Source organism: Pinus tabuliformis, chromosome 8, assembly GCF_031772625.1.
Source record: "Pinus tabuliformis cultivar Carrire ecotype Pingquan chromosome 8, CPIR1, whole genome shotgun sequence".
Classification (NCBI taxonomy): domain Eukaryota; kingdom Viridiplantae; phylum Streptophyta; class Pinopsida; order Pinales; family Pinaceae; genus Pinus; species Pinus tabuliformis.
Window position 1 is genome coordinate 184,800,325 of NC_142294.1, and position 18,640 is coordinate 184,818,964.

The 18,640-nt window shown below is 39.6% G+C and overlaps 1 protein-coding gene across 1 annotated transcript in view; it reads left to right on the forward strand.

Moving 5' to 3' along the window:
• The window catches only part of LOC149234755 (Cation efflux family protein), a 106,422-nt gene that overhangs the window by 60,424 nt on the left and 27,358 nt on the right, over nucleotides 1-18,640 (forward strand). Inside the window, exon 6 of the mRNA XM_089371923.1 lies at nucleotides 13,996-14,084. Within this exon, the coding sequence (XP_089228049.1) occupies nucleotides 13,996-14,084 (89 nt within the window). The remainder of the gene's footprint in view (nucleotides 1-13,995; nucleotides 14,085-18,640) is intronic.

Below are 18,640 nucleotides of genomic sequence, written 5' to 3' on the forward strand. Positions count from 1 at the left end.
AAGTTAATCTTTTGTGGAATCTTGCGATGACTGGAAACTTGTGATGCACTATTATCATCAGACTGAATTGTGAAAACTTCAACATTCCTCGGAACATAAGTTTGTTGTTTCTGCTCTGAGTGATACAGATATGCGAATTGGTTAAGTTGTTTGCTCTTGTGATTAAGATGTCGATAAGGAGTTCTTATGGCTTGATTTTCCCTTATCATACGTATGACAACTTCCTGATTTATTTCAGGTACTTTTGTTGTTGAGTTGGGTACATAATTGTCATTTGGCTTTTTGATCGTGTGAACTGTAACGTCTGAATATGTTTTCCCTTCAACTGCTTTATTTTCTTCTTGGGTTGTGATATTGATTGGATCGATGTTCATTCCTTTATCTTCAACTGGAATTGTTATGAGTGGAGACTTCGATACTTCCTCTTGAGTACAGTGTTCTAACCTCTCTTTTAATGACTTCCTGCCTTTTTTAAGCTTCTTAATTTGTGTTAGTAATTTTTCACTATGGTTTTTAAGTCGAGAAACTTCTTCATCTCTATCAGCAGTGGCTTTGTCAATTTCACTTTTGCATATTTTGTAATACTTTTTTACCTTCTTGAAAAATTACTTTTGAAATATCTTGTATGTCTTTTGGTGTTACTGAATTTGGCTTCAATGTAACATTTTGTAATGTTATTTTTTTCTTTTTGAACGAAAATGTCAAAAGTTTCTTTTTTGTAACTATAAGATGAAAGACCCTAGAGTTTCCATCTAGGGTGAACCCAAAATAATGTCACCTTGATTATTCCATAGGGTTTGAACTGTGAATTGTGATATGAATGTATAATCTCCAATGTTTAATTGGAAATTGGTTATGTGATATGAATGTATAATCACTAGTTGGTTCGCGATTCTACGCTTTATATAATTTTTATCTTTGGCAGGTCAAATAGCAATAGTAACATCTTTCCCTGCAATAGACCCTTTAATTCTAAATAACATTGAAGCATAATTACGTGAGGTTTCCGGAAATCTTCCTTCCTTCATTTCAAGATTAGAATCCGTTCTTTTTTCTTCAATGATTGACTCCGTTTTGTTTTGTTCAGATACTTAGGGGTTTAAAGGTCACCCTTTTTAATCTTTACAATAAAATATAAGTTTTTTTTGTTAAGCTTGGTAGATCCTCGTTTTCCATTAATTATAGAGCAAATTTACACCACATAGAACGGGCTAGGTGGCCTCAACTTGCCCAGTGGGAAACCAAGCCTGTTGGCCACCTATCCACATTATATGCCATCGAGTAGCAAATTTTTTTAAGTCTCTCTACCCAAACAATATAAGTTTAAGATTCTTGTCCACTTCCATAATCTAGAGTTCTACATAGGCAAATTTAAAAGCTATCTGTATATAAAAACAAAACTATCAGAAAGTAGGCATGCTAGTCATGTTGTTCAGCTGATGTTGTTCCACCGGTGCTAGATCTTTGGCATTCGTACCAGGCAGCTCTGTCTTGAACTGTGACTACCATGCCTACTGAGATTTGCTCCATCGCCTTTCCCAACAGTTTTTTCATCAGCCAGTATAGGTAGAGTATCTGCTTGAATTGGGTGATTCTGCCTCTTGTATTTCCAGGGTCCGGGATGAGGACTCTCCAGTCCTCCAATTCCGTATCCGTCTCACTCTCCTGCTTCACTTCTGGTTCCCATTCTTCTAACAATTTCGAATTTCTTCATTGGCTCCCTCTCGGTTAGCGACTGCCGCTTCGCTAATTAACTGTTCAACAGACTTCCGACCCCGTCGACCACCCGACAATCTCGATTCCATGTCTTGCCTTGTCGCGCGAGGTTTCTTACTGCGGCCTCACTTTTTACAGGTCATGCCATTGTCTCTCTGGCCCAGTCCGGTACAGTGAGGCAAACTGTAACTGGATTAAACTTCAAAGTATTACAACAAGGTGCATGCACACAGGTGGTAGGGTTGTGTCGCTCCATCCCGCCAGCTTCCAACCCCCCTCTGTCAATTGCAATACCATGCTCCTCATGGTTGCAGGCGGGTTCCACAGAAGGGACCAACCCATGACCTGCACCAGAGTTTGCATTTCGCAAAAGATGCCCCCCCTTAGCAACGGTCCAGCATGCAGTGTCTCCTCCATCCCAGGTAAAGAGGTGCAACTGCCTACGGGCCGTCGGCCTAACCTGGCTAGCATGCCCATTGTTATCTGCCTAGTTAGAAGAAAGAGGACCCAACATAGGTATCCACCCATCCCTAAGCCCCATAACGCCACCATCGCCATCCCTCTTGCCATATCCAATTTCAATTCCCTGCCAGGTTTCCCCCTGCAGTAATTCGCCTCCTCCTCCCCCATTCCCAGGGTTTTGCAAACCCCCCTCCAGTTGCGTATGGTTATGGTTACTGACAGTACTTTCTACAAATTTTACAATGTTTTAGAATGTATTTACAAGTGAAATATTGATGAGTTAAAACCCTCACGATTTTAAAGCAAATATCCATTTGGGATATTACATTGTCATGATTAAGATCGAAGTACGAGTTCGAAACTCTAGTTCGATTGCAATTAGAATACAAATCACTGGTTTGAGTTCTTTCTTGGTAGAAGCTTGAATTCTATGTATCAAAGGAAGATTAGTTGATTGCCACAATTCCATTCTAAAGAGATCCAGATCATTGCTAAGGTTCAAAACAATGATATGTAGTTGACGAGAAGGGTTCAATCAAGCTTCAAAATTGAGTGAATTTCAAATGAAATGACGTAAAAATTTCTATAAGTTGGCTGGACAATTCGACCTATGTCGACCCTACAATTGTTCGAAACATCATTGCATTTTTCGAAGATCTAGTTTTGAGGATGGGTATGGCAATATAATTTTGTGTTCTAAAGTCATTTGCATTTGTGATTATGGTTCATTTATAATCTATGGATCCGTGACAATAATAGTTTAGTCCAAGTTCTAATGGTATTAGATTTGAGTGGAGCAAGCATGACCATGATGGGTTGATAAATATCATAGGCCAACAAAATGCTTCGTTATTAGATATGAATCAATAAAATGCATGTATAATTGGTACCATAGATAGATCGTTATTGTGTCATTGGTAGTTGGGTAGACACAGAAGCAGAAATGCAAGGCTTGTTCATTGGTGATATTTTGCTTGATTGAAATTTTTGTTAAACCTGACAAAAGTTCGATATCATATTTCGGTTCTGGTGGAAGTTTGGTTGGGCACATCAGTTATGGTTCTATCTTGTTTTATTAGTTTGGTTCGTGACCTTGATACGTTTGTGTGCGTTGCAAACATTATTAAGGTGACACTGTTCTATAATGGCTCATTGAGATTGACCACCATCTTATTATGGCTACATATGTATACACATTTGCGAGATTGATTCAGTCCAAATTTGACGGGCACAAAACAAGTTATGGTCATTGTTCCAAGAGCTCAGGTTGTTAGTTTTTATTTTGTTTGTGACATGGTTTGCTAACACAGGTTATATGGCATCCAAACAACAAATCCATTGATTCGAACTAGTGATAGGATTGGTACGTCGAATCACATAGACCACACAAGCTCGTTGTCAATCAAAATATTGACACACGTCAATCTTGCATACTAAGCATTGCTCATGAACCAAGACTTGCCCCTTTGTGTTCAAAAGCCAATTGAGTTATAATGAGTGATAGTTATTTCAAGCATCACCCAAGCAATGACATGATTAGATGATTGAAAAATAAATGAATGGATAGTAAGCAAAATAGCTAGCAAATGTTGACCAACATGGATAGGGTCATGGAAGTTATTATGATTGCAAATTTGTTGGTTATGTTTGCTGTTATATCCAGTTACAATTCAAAAGAGAAACTATGACTAGTTGTTGGATTGAGTGTCATTCTCCTTGCCAAAGTATTAGATCAAAGCTGATAGCATAGCAAGGATCATTGTGTAGCAGAATTGGTAATGCACATCGGTAACAAGGCAAAGGACAACCTAGTACAAGAGTTGGAAGACTTAAGGTTTTCAAACCTTAGAGCAAGACTTGGAGTGATGGATGAAAATGGGAGATCCAAGGGTAGAATTGGTGTTGATGCTAGCTTGTTGTTGAGCCTTTGGTGTGGCTAGATAACTCGATAAATGGTTTGCTAATCCGCAAGATGAAGAAACCTTAGACCTTACAGGTCATGCAAGAGGAAAGCTGGATACATTAATAGTTGATGTTGAGGACAAGGATGAGCATTTCAAGCTTGATCAAGATTGCGGATGGATCTCAATGATTTCTGCAATTAGGCAAGAATCAAGAGGAAGTTAACAATTCCCTACAACACTCAACAATTTCCCTCTTAATCAAGAGATAAGTACTTCATATTTTTCTCTGTTGATTATCATATTTTTATTCCTTAGTCAACCTCTTGTCATTGTATTTTTTGCTTGGTTATAATTTTTTTCTTCCATAACCTCTTGAATGGAGGGAAGAATGGGACATTATGTTAACTACCAATGCAATAATTCATGCAACAACTGGCAACATCAAGAAGTTTGTGACAAGAGGGTTGTCCTAGTAAAGAGGGAGTGGACTACAAGATAGTTTTTTCTTCAGTCACGAAATGATCAGTTTTGTATGACTTAAGGGCTTGAGCACATACTTAATAGAGTGATTAGTGTTCAAAGAAATTGTACAGATTGTTAGGACAACCAGGATTGTGCCAGATGACAAGAAGAGCTTCCAGTTTTGAGGGAGTAGGCAAGCAGGCAGAGTGGAAGGGGCAACTTTCCAAGAGGTTGTCATGGGTTGAGATTGTCAAAGATTCTAAGAGACAAAAGGCCTCTAGGAGCAGTATGCCTTCTTTTAGGAGACCATGTCAACTAGCAGAAGGGGTTGCTTACATGAGAGAGGGAGCAACAACAACAAATTGACTTACGTGACAGATGGAACAATAGTGTTTGATGGACTTGCTTCAATGATAGAGAGAGCAACCAAGACTACCTCAAGAAGACCTGCTTCTTTGTCAGATAGAGTTGGCCTTAGAGATTGAAATGAAGGATTCTTGCATATACACTATTTCTTGGGATTGAGATTCAGATTTGTTGGATCCCACGATGTACAAGCAGTTGATTGGATCTCTGTGCCTAGTTTATAGCTAGGTCTGGTATTAGCTTTGTAGTAAGCACCTTGAAGCAATTTGTGGTTGAGCTGAGGCATGTACAATGGATGGCAACAAAGCGTGTGGTAATTGTGTTGTACAATTTGATATGGCTTGAGATCTATTTGAAGAGGTGAAGTGAGGCTGTAGGAATATATAGATTTAGGTAGCGGCTGAGTTTATCGTAGCTAGTATCACAATTCATGTTGTAGTGCGACGTTAGAGCCAAAAGGACATAATTGGGTCACTTCAACTGAGACATGATGCAGAGAGGAGCAATAGAGCTCCAATACATGTCCACAAATGAGGAAATTTTCGGCATACTTCAAAGACGAGCTTAGTATGATGCTGAATGTCTTTCTCATTGGAAGGAAATGATGAGGCCTTTGCAAGATTGGGCAAACCATCTCCTGAAGCCATAAAGGACATTAGCTAGGTGAGATGGATACATTCATCTTTGAAGCTAGAAGGACTTTGCTAAGTCATAAAGGACTTTGACTAGAAAAGTGAATAGTCCAAGTGAAGATTCTCTCCTGAGAATCCAAAAGGACTTGGTTGGGTCATAAAGGACTTTGACCAGACGAAATAGATATATTTACTTAAGGAGCCATAATGGACGTTGGCCAGAGGTAAATGGCCCTAGATATTCATGTGCATGTGAGGAGTTACATACTTACATCACCCACTCCAAGATGGAGCTATCTATAGATATGCATCAACATGATAAGCTCATAAACTTTTCTTAAGGAAGGAGAAATTTCAGCTAAAGGAAAATCTATTATGGCCAAGGAGAATACCTCCCTCGCTAAGAGAGAGTGTCGAGTGTTTATTTTTGTGTAGTCCCCCTATGTCGGCCTAGAAGAATTATGGAAATTCAAATAAAATAATTTTTACTTCTGGGTTTCCTGTAGGCTCAAAAGGGACAAGTTGGCCTCACCATGAAAGGGTGTGTCCTTTGGGGTAAGTACACCCATTCAACTAGTATATATATAGATGACGTGACACTTCATTTGATCACTTATCATCATCTCTCTTCTATTTTATCCACACATGGGAGTAGATAGAGGATGAATTTGATTGAAGTTTGGACTTGGATTTCTGGCACAGATTTCTAGACAATTTGGATTTGTAAACCTTGCTGAAGTAAATTTCTCCTAGAAGAAGAGTTGTTGGGTTTTCTCCCAAGTTTGTGTTTCCCAAGGAAAATTTTGTTATTTCTATTGTGCATCGCTGACCCTTTATGATCTTATTGTATTTTTGTGTATAATTGCTCAATGATATCAGTGACATAAAGATAAATTTAGTTAAAGATCATCAGGTAGAAATTATCAGATCACAAAATTGGCTTCGAAAATTCAACAGAAAACACATGTTGGACATGTGCCCTCATGTATTTGTGTCCGACATGTGGTATATAGCTTTTTAGGTCATGGCCCCTGTTTGGATGTGTCCTATTACTTAGTGTCTAGCAGGGAAGGGTTTTGGGTGAATGTTGGAGGGCCTCACAAAGCTTGTGTCTTTGGAGAGTAGGGCAAGTTTGCAAGAGAAACATAGAAGGTTCTAATTAATGTGGACTAGTGGTCATAGTTTGAACAAATGATTGATAATTAAAGCCATATGAAGGATGTGAAATATCCATATGTAGCCACCAATGGGGTTGTGGTTCAATGGTGATAACACCTATTATGGGCCATGCTACACACCAAGGTTCGATTGCCCTATAGGCACAAATAAGTGGTTTGTGCCAGGTGAATGTCCTGGGCGATTTAGATGAGTACTCTTTTGTTGTAGCAACTTATCTGAAGGAAAGTGCTTGTATTTAATGATATGCTCTTTGAGGGCCACCGTCCCTGTGAAAGCGAGCTCCCTGTGGTGCCTGGGGTATTTGGGTCAATTGTAATGTTTTTGAAGTAGAAACAAAACACTTCCTCCCCAAAATATCCCTTCTTAGTCGTTTCCATCTTGGACCTATTAATGAGCAGAGCAGTGCAGGGCATTGATGGCAGAGATAGTACAGTCGGACATATGGATCACCGGATGGAGTTCTCCCTAGTTGAGAGGGAGTGTTAAAATTGGCCACTAGGGCCAAACTCCATGTGGGTCATCTTATTTATGGCAGCTGATATTTTTCTTGGATCCCTCTCATCGAGAGGTGTAGGATTGATCTAAAGATCATCTGTGTTATAAGAGAATTCGTCAAGGTCGGCCAGCAACCAAATAAACCCCACATGTGCTCAACGTTTTAGTATAAATGGGGATGACTTGAGAGTCATTTGTCACACACACTTCTTGTGTTCTCTTCCTCTCCACTTGTCTTTGGGTTTTTGGTGGGAGGAAGAGATCCTAAGAATCTGCGCAACCCTAAGGAGAGGATGCCCTAAGCTCAACACTGTCATAGAGAAGGCATGCCCTAGATCTAGATGCAGGCAATGAAGAGAAGGCTCTACGTCCTAATGCGGTAGATTACATGGAGGGCAACTCTTATGGTGGACACAAGGCTATATGCTATCCAGATCGAAGTTGCCCTAAACATCGTTCAGGGACCTTGTAAAGGCTAGGCCGTGGACCTTATAAAGGCTAGAACTGCCTAGGATTATTGTGAAGGGTCTTATCCCCACAAGGAAGGGCAACCACATCCCCTTGGAGAAAATCTGGGTGGAAAAGAAGGTTGGCAAAGAGATTGTGATATTGTAGCAAACATATCAGACCTCAAAATAGTGAGCTAAGGTATGTTGTCTATGATTTTTCTTGTAGGTGTTGAGGATCAATTTGGACCAGATTGTTGGGCAGTCTGTGGGAACCAAATTGGTGGCTGTACATAGTGGTATGGTACATGGGACAACTAGTATTTAGTGCAGCAAGTTCATGGTGCTGCAATAGTATAGCACATTGGGATAACAATATGGTACTTGGTGCAGCAAGTACATGAAGCAGCAATGGTGCAGCAAGCACATGGGTGACAGCATGGTGCAGCAGTGGCACCAGGTACAGCTGTGCTAAAACATTGGGACAACAGTGCAACATAAGGTGCAACAGTATGATGTGTACAACATGGTCATAAGGTCCAACATTGTGATGATGGGTGCAGCATGGTGCAGTGAGGTGCGGCATGATGCGAGATGCAACACAATGATAGGTGGAGTCACCTTGGAGAATTAGTTGAAGCAACATGTCTTCAAACTGATCTCATGTATCATCTTCTTAGAGATGATCTATGCCCTTATCTAGATAAGTGAAAGTGTTGACTTCTGTTGTAAATGTACTATCTCTCTCTCTCTCTCTCTCTCTATGTTGAACTATTGAAGAACATATAAGAAGAATTGATCAAGGGTTTCCCCATGTTGGGGTTTGTCCCTGACTAGCGCCACATCTTGTGTCCTCTTGTCTTGGCTTGTCTTCTGCGATTTATGTTTATGTTCTATCTGCAATTTACTTTAATGCTGATGTGATTGCTAATTTGGAAAAGATATTGAGCTAACTATGAAAATTGAAATAAATTACTCTAAGCATAGAACATACCTAAACTTAACATGGTCTCAGAGTTGAGGTGAAGACAACGCCCAAGCAAGAGTGAAAGAAGAATCACCGAAGACAGTTGGGAAAGGACGAATGGATCAATGGATTCCTCATCCCTCTTCAAATTCACCAAGGGTGAAGTTGAAGCAGAGAATATTATCAGAATGGCGCAGCGAAAGTTTTTGATGGCCTACCTAAAGATCAATTCAATGGGAAATCTGGATCTAAGGGTGGAAGGAAAGGCAGATGCCTTGGTTGTAATAAGCTCGGCCATTATGCGAAGGAGTGTCCGAGGTAGGGACACATCACTTGATGATGATAACAATCATTCTAGGGACATCTTCAATGATCAGAGGAATGACAGGTAATGCAGGTCATAAAGGAAATGACTGACTCTTTAGAGAAAGCAAGGAACCCCAGGTATGAAGAATCAAATGTTGTTTCTGATAAGATAAAGAAGCATTATCTTGTATTGGCCCTCTCCTTCAGATTCTTTGGGAATCTGGCTTATTGATTGTAGTGCTTCAAGGCACCTCATCGGATAGAAGAGTGCTCTCTCGAATTTGGTAGAGATGGAAACAATCGTGGGATTATACTTGGAGTCGATGCCACCTATCTCGGAAAGGGTGTAGGGAATGTTACCCCTCAATTGAATGAGGTAACTCGATTCATTTACGAAAATCTCTTTCTGTACTTGATTGCAAGAAGAACTTGGTGTCCATTTCGGCAATGGAAGTCAAAGGTTTCAGGGTGTTATTCATCGATGGAAAGGTATGTGTTTGGAAATGAAATTTTCAAAGATGCTTTTACTCACAGATTCAGGGTTTTGGCAATTTGTATCAAGTCGCAGAATGGTCCATTGGGGATCATGTGAGTGGACATATCTCATATATAGCACCGTAAGTCTACTTATTATAGGACCTTACCTGATGTGAGTCAGATGGTGACTAGGATGTCTGAATTCAAAAAGAGCATGAAGGTACACCTCTGAGATGGAAGAAAGCCCTCTATGGCTTGAAGCAAAACACCCCCGGCATAGTATGAGAGGATTGATAGCTGTCTGATGAAGCTGAGATTCACTAGGAGTGAAGCCGATTCAAACCATTGCTTGAAGGTTGTGGATAATAGACCTCTCATACAGACACCTTCTGAGGATGACCTCTTTTTGACAGGTGCAGACCCTCTCATTTGCAGAAGTATGAGGGAGTTGGATTCCGGATTTGGAATGGTGATCTACAAAAGCCCGTGACTACCTCGATGGAGCTTAACTTTCAGAAGTTATGTGGTAGTGATGTCGGACCAGATTTGGGAAATGCCTTTGAGTTTCACAAACTCATACTCGCATTAATGTTCTTGGTGAACTTCCGTCCGGACATATGTTTTGCAGTTAGCATGATGAGCTCATATATGGTTAAGCCTCATTGAATTGGTGCCAAGAATCTTCTGAGATATCTTCAGGGCACAATCCCTCATGGATTGAGATACACTGCCGGAAATGTGACGCTGCATCATTATTCTGATACTAACTGCGCATGCAGTGTAGAGGATCGCAAGAGCACCTCTGAGTGCTGGTTTTGCTTCGATATCCTGGATGAGCAGGAAGCAGAAGTCGGTTGCTATAAGCACCGCTGAGACCGAATACATAGCTACGATTATGATCTCGTGGGAAGCTGCCCTAATTGTGGAAGCTCTTCAGTGAGCTGTTTGTACACATGATGGATACCACCGTGATCTTCTATGTCAACCAGGGGGGATACGATTGTTGAGGAATCCTGTATTCTATGATTGCTCCAGCAGATAAACTACCTTATCTGGGATATGGTACGTCAATGAGCGAGGAGGCTTCATCGCATTGAGACTGATGTATGAGTGGCAGACATTTTGTCAAAGCCTCGGGGAAAGGTCAAATTTGTGACTTTCTTGAAAGACTTGGAGTCGTTGAGAGACCCTCTTATGAGGGTCTTGCATGTTGCTTGCATTGAGCTCTGGGAGCTCTGGGGGGCTTGGGGTACTTATTGGAGCAACACGCGACCCACTCTCCCCTAATGGTGCGATGTGTACAGGGTGAATGGCTCAACCTTCCCCTATGATACCTCATGGCGACTTAGGGACAGGATGAATGTTTCTCCAGTTAAGGCATCCTACCCATGCAGTCTGGGACTCATGGGAATTACCTCTCATCTGGCCAATGAGTAGGGAAATGGGGTTAGGGACCATAGTAGTACTATCGATGGACGCATCGTTGTATCTACCGTACTCCCTATTTTAGGATGACCTCCATTGATCTGGGATCAATATGAGTGGTTTGAGACACTCTCTTGTGATATTGATTTGAGATCAATAAAACTGAATTCGGGTCAGTAGAGAATGGTATGAGACATTCTCGATCAATTATTCTTCTTCATGGTTCAACAGAGCAGAGCAGTGCAGGGCACTGATGACAGAGATAGTACAGTTGGACATATGGATCAACTTATGGAGTTTTCCCTAGTTGAGAGGGAGTGTTAAAATTGGAAACTAGGGACAAACTCCATGTGGGTCATCTTATTTATGGCAGCTGATATTTTTCTTGGATCTCTCTCATCGAGAGGTGTAGGATTGATCTAAAGATTATCCGATTCCGATAAGTATTCATGGAGTTATGATTTTATTTGTGTTATAAGAGAATTCATCAAGGTCGGCCAGCGACCAAATAAACCCCACATGTGCTCAATGTTTTAGTATAAAAGGAGATGACTTGAGAGTCATTTGTCACACACACTTCTTGTGTTCTCTTCCTCTCCACTTGTCTTTGGGTTTTTGGTGGGAGGAAGAGATCCTAAGAATCTACGCATCCCTAAGGAGAGGATGCCCTAAGATCAACACTGTCATAGAGAAGGCATGCCCTAGATCTAGATGCAGGCAATGAAGAGAAGGCTCTACGTCCTAATGTGGTAGTTTACATGGAGGGCAACTCTTATGCCAGATCGAAGCTGCCCTAAGTTGTTCAACCACCCTAAACATTCTCTGTTTTAGCCACAGCAAAAAGAGGACAGAACAACGTAGGTTTTGGAGGCTGTGAAGAAGGCCGAGGAGATTCTGGACAGCATGATGAGGAGGAGATGGAGGAGGCCAAGGAATGGATGTATTTGAGGACTGTTCTTTGTAACAGACCGAGTAAAGGGAGGACTAGGACACAGCCAAGGCAACATTCCAACGAAGGTTTGAAGGGTTGTCTTAGGCCATCTCAGGTGACTGATTTATTGCAAGGAAGGGCAGCCGCATTAACTGTTTAGAGGATGGGCAAACCGTTAACCAGTTTGCTGCAAATCTATGGAAGCTTGCTGTGAGTGCATGCTGTGGACCTTGTAAAGGCTAGAACCGCCTAGGATTATTGTGAAGGGTCTCATCCCCACAAGGAAGGGCAACTGCATCCCCTTGGAGCAAATCTGGGTGGAAAAGAAGGTTGGCCAAGAGACTGTGAAATGCCCTAACCAGACCTAAGTTGCAGCAAGCAAATCAGACCTCAAAACAGTGAGCTAAGGTATGTTGTCTATGACATTTCTTGTAGGTGTTGAGGATCAGTTTGGACCAGATTGTTGGGCAGTCTGTGGGAGCCAAATTGGTGGCTGTACATAGTGGTATGGTACATGGGACAACTAGTATTTAGTGCAGCAACTTCATGGTGCTGCAATAGTATAGCACATTGGGACAACAGTATGGTACTTGGTGCAGCGAATACACGGAGCAGCAATGGTGCAACAAGCACATGGGTGACAACATGGTGCAATAGTGGCACCAGGTACAACAGTACTAAAACACTGGGACAGCAGTGCAACATAAGGTGCAGCAGTATGATGTGTACAACATGGTCATAAGGTCCAGCATTGTGATGATGGGTGCAGTGAGGTGCAGCATGATGACAAGATGCAGCACAATGATAGGTGAAGGAGTCACCTTGGAGAATCAGTTGAAGCAGCATGTCTTCAACTGATCTCATGTATCATCTTCTTAGAGATGATCTATGCTCTTATCTAGATAAGTCAAAGTGTTGACTTTTGTTGTAAATGTACTATCTCTCTCTCTCTCTCTCTCTGCTGAACTATTGAAGAACATATAAGAAGAATTGATCAAGGGTTTCTCCACATTGGGGTTTGTCCCTGGCTAGCGCCACATCTTGTGTCCTCTTGTCTTGGCTTGTCTTCTGTGATTTATGTTTATGTTCTATCTGTAGTTTACTTTAATGCTGATGTGATTGTTAATTTGGAAAAGATATTGAGCTAACTATGAAAATTGAAATAAATTGCTCTAAGCATAAAACATACCTAAACTTAACAAATGGTGATAACACTTGTTACGGGCCATGCTACACACCAAGGTTCAATTCCCCTGTAGGCACAAGTAAATGGTTTGTGCCAGGTGAATGTCCTGGGCGATGTAGATGAGTACCCTTTTGTTGTAGCAGCTTATCTGAAGGAAAGTGCTTGTGTTTAATGATATGCTCTTTGAGGGCCATCGTTCCTGTGAATGTGAGCTCCCTGTGGTGCCTGATGTATTTGGTCAATTGTAATGTTTTAGAAGTTGAAACAAAACACTTCCTCCCGAAAATATCCCTTCTTAGTCGTTCCGATCTTGGACCTATTAATGAGCAACTTGAGAAGATTATTGAAGAATATGAAAAAAGCTAAATTGGATTAATGTAGGACTAGAAGAGGAGGTCCTCATTGTTTTTTTCTTGCTATTACCAGTAAGTGGAAAGATGGTTATAATTATTGATTGCCCATTACCTTGATGCTGCACTTCTGGAAGGTAACAGAGTTGTCAGCAATTCTCATGTTATCTTTACTAATAGAATATTAGGAGTCTGGTATTGGGGATATATTTTGTATGTTGATGGGATGTTTTAATTATATCTTGTACGTAAACTGAAGGGATGTTTCAATTATATTATCATGCATGAGAAAAGTTCCTCTTGGTATTCATTTGTAAAAGTTTTAGGATGTCCTAATTTGAGGAATTACAGGATGTTATCTAATTTTAACATATGAATGAATGAATGCATGCAAATATGTTCACAAGCTGGCTGTGATTATTTTTATTGTATTATTTAGTTCAAATTTCTGGTATATTGATGCCTTGAGATAATGTTTCATGTGCCTTTTTATCTCACTAGTGTGCCACTATATTCGTGCTAAGTCTGTATGGATGTACAGTCACACATCTTGAATGCGTGACATACATTTTATATATTTAATGAAATAATACTGATGTTTTAGTTTTTTCCTGCTAGGCATCTTTTAGAAGGCTGCACTATATCACTAAATGCCATTACTGTCAACTAATTCAGTTGTTTAATTTCTCAGGCATTATTTGATTGTATCTGCTGTTGCAAACCTTTTGGTGAACCTTCTGGGTGTCTGGTTTTTCCGAGGGTATGCACGTGTTTATATTGGTATGATTTCGAAGCCATTTTCTTATCATGAGAGGTTGAATATCATTTTCAGGCAGAATTTGCATGTTTTTCTCAAATCCTGCATTTCTTACCCATGACTGACAGCATTGCATTTTCTAGAATTATTGGTCTGTTTGCACACACATCATTCTCCATTTATATGCATTGTGAACATATTTATAATACAAAGAAGCACATAAAGTGATTATCACAAATAATATGGCTTATGAGTAGTCCTTCTCAAATATCAATCCACTAACTTGATGTCATGATCTTCTAAAAAATTTCACAGAAAGTATTAGTAAATTTGGTTTTAATTATTTGTAGCATTTTAAAGTAAATTTTGAATTTAATTTTGTATGTAATGTTTATGTTTTGTGGTTACCTTCAAAGAAACACTAATCCAGAAAACTGGTAGATATTCAGTTCTCTAATACATTGATTTTCCAATGTTCCTGCCTTTCGACCTTAAATGACCTTAGGAGAGATATTGAATCTTTCTAGGTCTGGTCATCATTTGAATCCAATCTGGACCTGCTCAAAGGATTCTGCTATCCTTATTACAATTATTATGATTTATAATTTTTTGTTTTAATTTCTATTTATATTTTACACTCTAGATTTTTGAAGATTCTAATTCGAAAAAAATCTTAAAATCTCAAACATTTATGGTACACACACTCAGTATCCCCCATTCCCGTCTCTTCAACAATGTGTTGATCAAACCTTATTCTTTAATAAAATTATCTTCCACTCTCTTAATTCCTAGATATTTAGGGTTAGGGTTAGGGTTTTATGTGAAATATTGCTAAAAATGATATATGCTTGCTGTGTTATTGCTTTTAAAGTAGGAAATGCATAAAAGTTATATAAAAACAAAATCTAGCATTCTTTGCATGTCAGACCTTTTCTGCAGTGCTGGCATCATCATTCTTTTACTGTTTTATGCATGTTTCAGCCATAGAAACTCCTTTGCAAGCCCAATATCCTTGATATCTATTTGAAGGTCTTGCTCCTTTGTTGAATTATCATTGAAATACCTTTTTGTCAAGCTGTTACATGACATTGCTCGCCTTATCATTGAAAATCTGCAAAACCCTAACTTATAAGCCCTATAATTGGTCTAGTAGCAGAGTACCTAAACTTTAGTAAACATTACATAAGCCATCTAGGCTCGTCCGGTACTATATCCCAATCTTTAGATCTCATGCAATCTCCTTGAATCATTCTGATTGCATAACCTTTAGGGAAACCTCACTTGTGGTTGAATACACTAAATGGCTTTACGCTAGGCATGCTAGATTTTGTGGCAACATTTTGGGCACCTTTTCCTGGAGGAGTTGAGTCCACCTCCTGGTAATCTGAAGATTATGCTTTATGGCTTATTGATGAGAACATCATTTGGCGACACTTGTAACTAATTCATGTTCCCTAGCCTCTAGTAGTCTGTCAAAAGGAGCGTGTTGTCGCACAAAGTGTCTAGGCACCCTGACAACGCTCAGAGTAAGGGTTGTCACTCTAATCCTTACTCAATCCGTTTAGACTCTCTCCTAGACAAGTCAAGGGGGGTAGTCCCTAAGGTGAATGAATGAGAATAGCCTGTGAAATACAAGCTCTAGGAGACTTTAAAGATGGACAACTTGATGAATATGAAACAAATCTTGGTTAATCAAGATTGATAGATCTAGCAATTAAGACAATTTAGACACAATCACAAGAAAGAAATGATTTTAGATCAGTGCCTTATATTCAATTAACCATTGACTAAATAAAAACAAGTGATCTAGAACAATTTATATATGTGGCAAAAGTGACGATCATGAATGATTAAATGTAAACGCCCAAAACTTTATCGTGCAAGACTTTTTTAGCAATTGAATCTTGTGAAGAATTTAACTGCTAAGCAATGATCCCAGATCTAGAAGAATTTATCTTTCTCCTATAGCCAATATGATTTTAAAACATTAATCACACTTGACAATAGAGGAATCACTACCACAAAATTTAAAATTTTACACTTAACACACAAAAAGACACCAAGGAATTTCAGATTAGAATTTAATTATTCCTTAGGCAATTAATTTAATGTGGTCAAAAATAAAAATAAAAATCAAAGGACTCAATTAAATTTAAATTTTTATGGGCCATAGGCTACATAAAAATAAAATTTTCTTTAAGTGTGAAAGCTTAGGTTCCCTTTTGATTTATTTCATTTAATGTCAAAGTCACCATTTTTTTTTTAATTTTTTAGATTTTCAAATGTTTTTTTTTTGAAAAATAAAAATAAAAATTTAGAACACAACTCTAATTCATAAAACAAAAAAAATAAAAATAAAAATAAAATCTAACTCAAGCGAAACTAACACAAATAATAAAAAGAAATTAAAGCTAACCTAAACCTAGCACATAACATACAAAAAGAAATTAAAAAAAACGAAATCAAGTTTTTATGTTTGTATGCAGTGCAAGTGTAGGTCGAGAGTGCAACCATGGCGAAGTTGTGGGCAACATTAGCGTTTGGAGGAGGGAAACACAAGGGTTGTGGAGCAACTTGGACGCAAGGATGGCAATATGTTAAAATTGGCAACTAGGGTCAAACTCCATGTGGGTCATCTTATTTATGGCAGCTGATATTTTTCTTGGATTCCTCTCATCGAGAGGTGTAGGATTGATCTAACGATCATCCGATTTCGACATGTATTCATGGAGATATGAATTTATTTGTATTTCTTGACAATTTGTCAAGGTCGGCCAACAAGTTGAAGTGTGTGGCACACCCCTAGCTAAACCTCAACGTTGCATATAAAGGAAGGAGACATTGTGCCTCATTTCACCATCACTCACCTCATCATCTTCTCTCTCTTAATCTGACTGGGCAAGCGTAGGAGCAGCTGATCTCTCACATGTGTAAGGAGGAGGACGAATTTCCGTTTTAGGGCTACGTTGATTGTGTTGACCAAGGTGCATGGCTGCTGACTGTTGACCGAGCTGCTAGGTAGTGCATTGACCAGATATGGACTGCGCATTTCTGTTTTTGGTGATGCGTTGACTAGCGTTGATTGGTTAGCGCTGACCGTAGACTATGTTTTTGTTGACTACTATTTGAATGTTGACCAAGGGTTGTTTTGGGCTGCCTATGTTTGCTGTTGAAGACCGAGTTCTTCAAGGTTGCCTTGAGGTCAAATTGGGAGCTGTTTGACCAATTTTGACTTTGCTGTGTAGTGTTGTATTGTTGCTGATATAAAATCATAGATTTGTGATATTGTACTATCTCTCTCTCTCTATTGAATTATTGAAGAATATAGAAGAATTGATCAAGGGTTTCTCCGCATTGGGGTTTGTCCTTGGCTAGCCGCCACATCTTGTGTCTCTTGTCTTGGCTTGTCTTCTGGCACTTGGACCTACACTTGCACTGCATACAAACATAAAAACTCAATTTCGTTTTTTTTATTTCTTTTTGTATGTTATGTGTTAGGTTGAGGAATCAAGGAAGTGGTCAACCCTCCAAGAAAGCAAGGAACTCCAGGTATGAATCAAATGTTGTTAACAATAAGCAAGATGAATATTATCTGATATTGACCCTCTCCACTACCTCTCCTCCAGACTTGCTGGGCAATTGGCTTATTTATAGTAGTGCATCAAGGCACTTCATTGGTTACAAGGAAGCTCTCTCTAATCTGATAGAGGAGACAAAATTAGAGATTATTCTTGGAGACAATTCCACCTATCCCGTAAAGGGTGTAGGGAATGTTACTTTTCAATTAAATCAGGGTAACACAATTCATTTGCAAGAAGTCCTATATGTACCTGATCTTAAGAAGAACCTGGTGTCCATTTCGGCAGTGGAAGACAAAGGCTACAAGGTGGCCTTCATCAATGACAAGGAACGTGTGTGGAAAAAGAATTTTAAAGATGCTTTCACCCTTGGATTTCGGGTTGACTCTTTATATCAAGTTGGAGGAAGTCTGTTGGGAGTCATGTCTTGCGACACAACTCTTTAGTTTGAACTATGGCATAGAGGTTTGCCCACCTTCATTATAAGGCTCTACCCGATGTGAGACAGATGGTGACGGGATGCCCGAGTTTAAAGTAGAGCAAGAAGGTGTATGTCCTGGGTGTGCCGAAGGAAAACTCAAAAGGGGACCATTCCCCTCAAGCCATAGCAAGACCTCCGACATTTTGCAGTTGGTTCACTCTGACATATCTGGTATGATGCCTGTGAACTCTTTGGGAGGATATTTATATTATCTCACTTTTACAGATGATTATTCTTGCAAGACTTGGATATACTTCTTGAAAAAGAAGGATGAAGTGTTCTCCTGGTTTCGTCACTTCAAAGCTTTGATCGAGAATCAAACTGAGAAGAGCATCAAGATCTTAAGGACTGATAATGGGACTGAGTATGAATCCAATGCGTTCCATGACTTTTGCAAAGAAGCTGGCATTAAGAGGGAGACCACAACACCATACACTCCTGAACAGGGTGGTGTGGCGGAAAGGAAAAATCGTACGCTTTTGGAAGTTGTTCATTCCATGCTCCATGATCAAAGGCTTCC